The following is a 1,676-nucleotide window of genomic DNA, read 5'->3' as shown; positions in this document are numbered from 1 at the left end:
CTGGAGCGCTTAGAAATAATTTGATTTGAAAATTACCTTCACGTGTTGAATATATGTTCTTTCCTACCAATTCATGTTGCCAAATTTACAACGATTGCTATTGTTTGTTTGGTTCATTTTCATTATAAGTTTCATGTCACATGAAGAAGAATTGTACGGATCAAATCAGCTAAGATCCACACAACGTATGTAACAACAACATAAAAAAAACACAGGCAAAGCTGATATTTCAAATCATGAAATTTAGATGACAGTGACTTAGTTTCCACTAGCAGCTGTTGTTGAACATAAATCACGGGGCCCTGTTATATAGTTCACAGTAACCTAATTTGCATAATGTCTTGCACCAAACATGACATACCTAAATGCCAACTTATACCACTTTACGACCAGTAATGTCTGAAAGAAAATTACATGAATGAAAACCCTAACATAGAGAAAGACAAGGTAAAATAAATGGTGGGGTCCCGGCTGGCCGAGTGGTTTAAGCTGCTTTGTTCGTACAAATCATTCACACATCTCAGCTTTTTTCGTGTTAGTTTGAGTCTGGGCTCGACCAACATGGGCAATGAGAAAGCTTGCCAGTAGCTTCCCGTGGATCGGGTGGGTTCTTCATCCGCCAAATATACTAACCACCATCTATAATCTATCATGTGCTGAAAATGGTGTTAAACCCAACAAGAACAAGAACAAAAAAGCAAAGGTAAATCCATAATACTGAAAAATATGTCACAATCATCTTGTTTTAACTGATGAGCGCAGTACTTTTCACGTGATTCAACAGGTAATACTGCGTGAGAAAATGAGATGGATCATAATAACTTAATTTGAAATGAAAGGCGAAGCTCTCCACATAGTTCATGTAATTATTAACCTAGGCAAATATGCGACCAATACTGTCGATAAATGACAGTAAATACAGATCCGTGTATCTTTGTTGACAACAGACAGACGTACAGACAGACTTACATCATCAACGATTGGGCGTGAATTTCTTTGCAGTCCGAGCAAGAATAATGTTTGAATCTGGCGATGGGCTTCCATGAAGGTTGTAAGCTTGAGGCTATTAAGTTAATTGATAAGGTGCTTACAGAGGCTGAATTATGTTATCAAATTGTCCCGAGAGGGAAGAAGCACACACTATTACCAAGCGTCTAGAGATAACATATTACAAGATATTTCACGCTCCAATAAGCAAAACAGTTGCAATAGGGTTTCGTTTAAATTGTTAAATTTCGAATTGTACTAGCTTTGGTCCTTCTGTGTGTTGCCGTTATGTAAGTCGGTTAATTCTCCTGACCATAAGAACAGATCACCTACCTTTTCTCCATTTTAGTCTCGGCACCATATCTTCTGACCTTTTGGAGTTTACTGACTAGAAACGAACTGTACAATGTGTTCACTGTCTCGTAAACTGTCAGTTTGAAATGAAGTATGTCTTATCACGGATCCAAGGCAAGCATGTTCGAACGGAGTCGAAGGCATTCTTTGAGCACTGCGATATGGTATTAAACTAGTCCACGATAAGGCAACCCAGTTCTTTTGGGCCACTTATAAACATTGACTAATCAAAGTCTTCATACTGACAATTCAATAATGGCGACATAATGGAATCACTTAGACTTTTTCTTAAATTTTTATCCATTTTGAAAGAAAAATCCTTCAGTTAGATTACA

General features: G+C 37.5%; 1 protein-coding gene across 2 annotated transcripts in view; it reads right to left on the bottom strand.

The window, feature by feature from the left end:
- The window catches only part of LOC149794074 (coadhesin-like), a 90,239-nt gene extending 88,825 nt beyond the window's left edge, over positions 1–1,414 (bottom strand). For both annotated transcript variants that reach the window (XM_089966510.1, XM_089966511.1), the window contains exon 1: positions 1,321–1,414. In XM_089966510.1, coding sequence (XP_089822636.1) covers positions 1,321–1,348 — 28 coding nt within the window. In that variant the 5' untranslated portion in view covers positions 1,349–1,414. The remainder of the gene's footprint in view (positions 1–1,320) is intronic.
- Between the last annotated feature and the right edge of the window lie 262 nt (positions 1,415–1,676).

Source organism: Sinohyriopsis cumingii, chromosome 8 (assembly GCF_028554795.1).
Source record: "Sinohyriopsis cumingii isolate HCF-2022 chromosome 8, ASM2855479v2, whole genome shotgun sequence".
Classification (NCBI taxonomy): domain Eukaryota; kingdom Metazoa; phylum Mollusca; class Bivalvia; order Unionida; family Unionidae; genus Sinohyriopsis; species Sinohyriopsis cumingii.
Note: the sequence above shows the minus strand (reverse complement) of the source record. Positions and strands in the feature narration are given on the sequence as shown.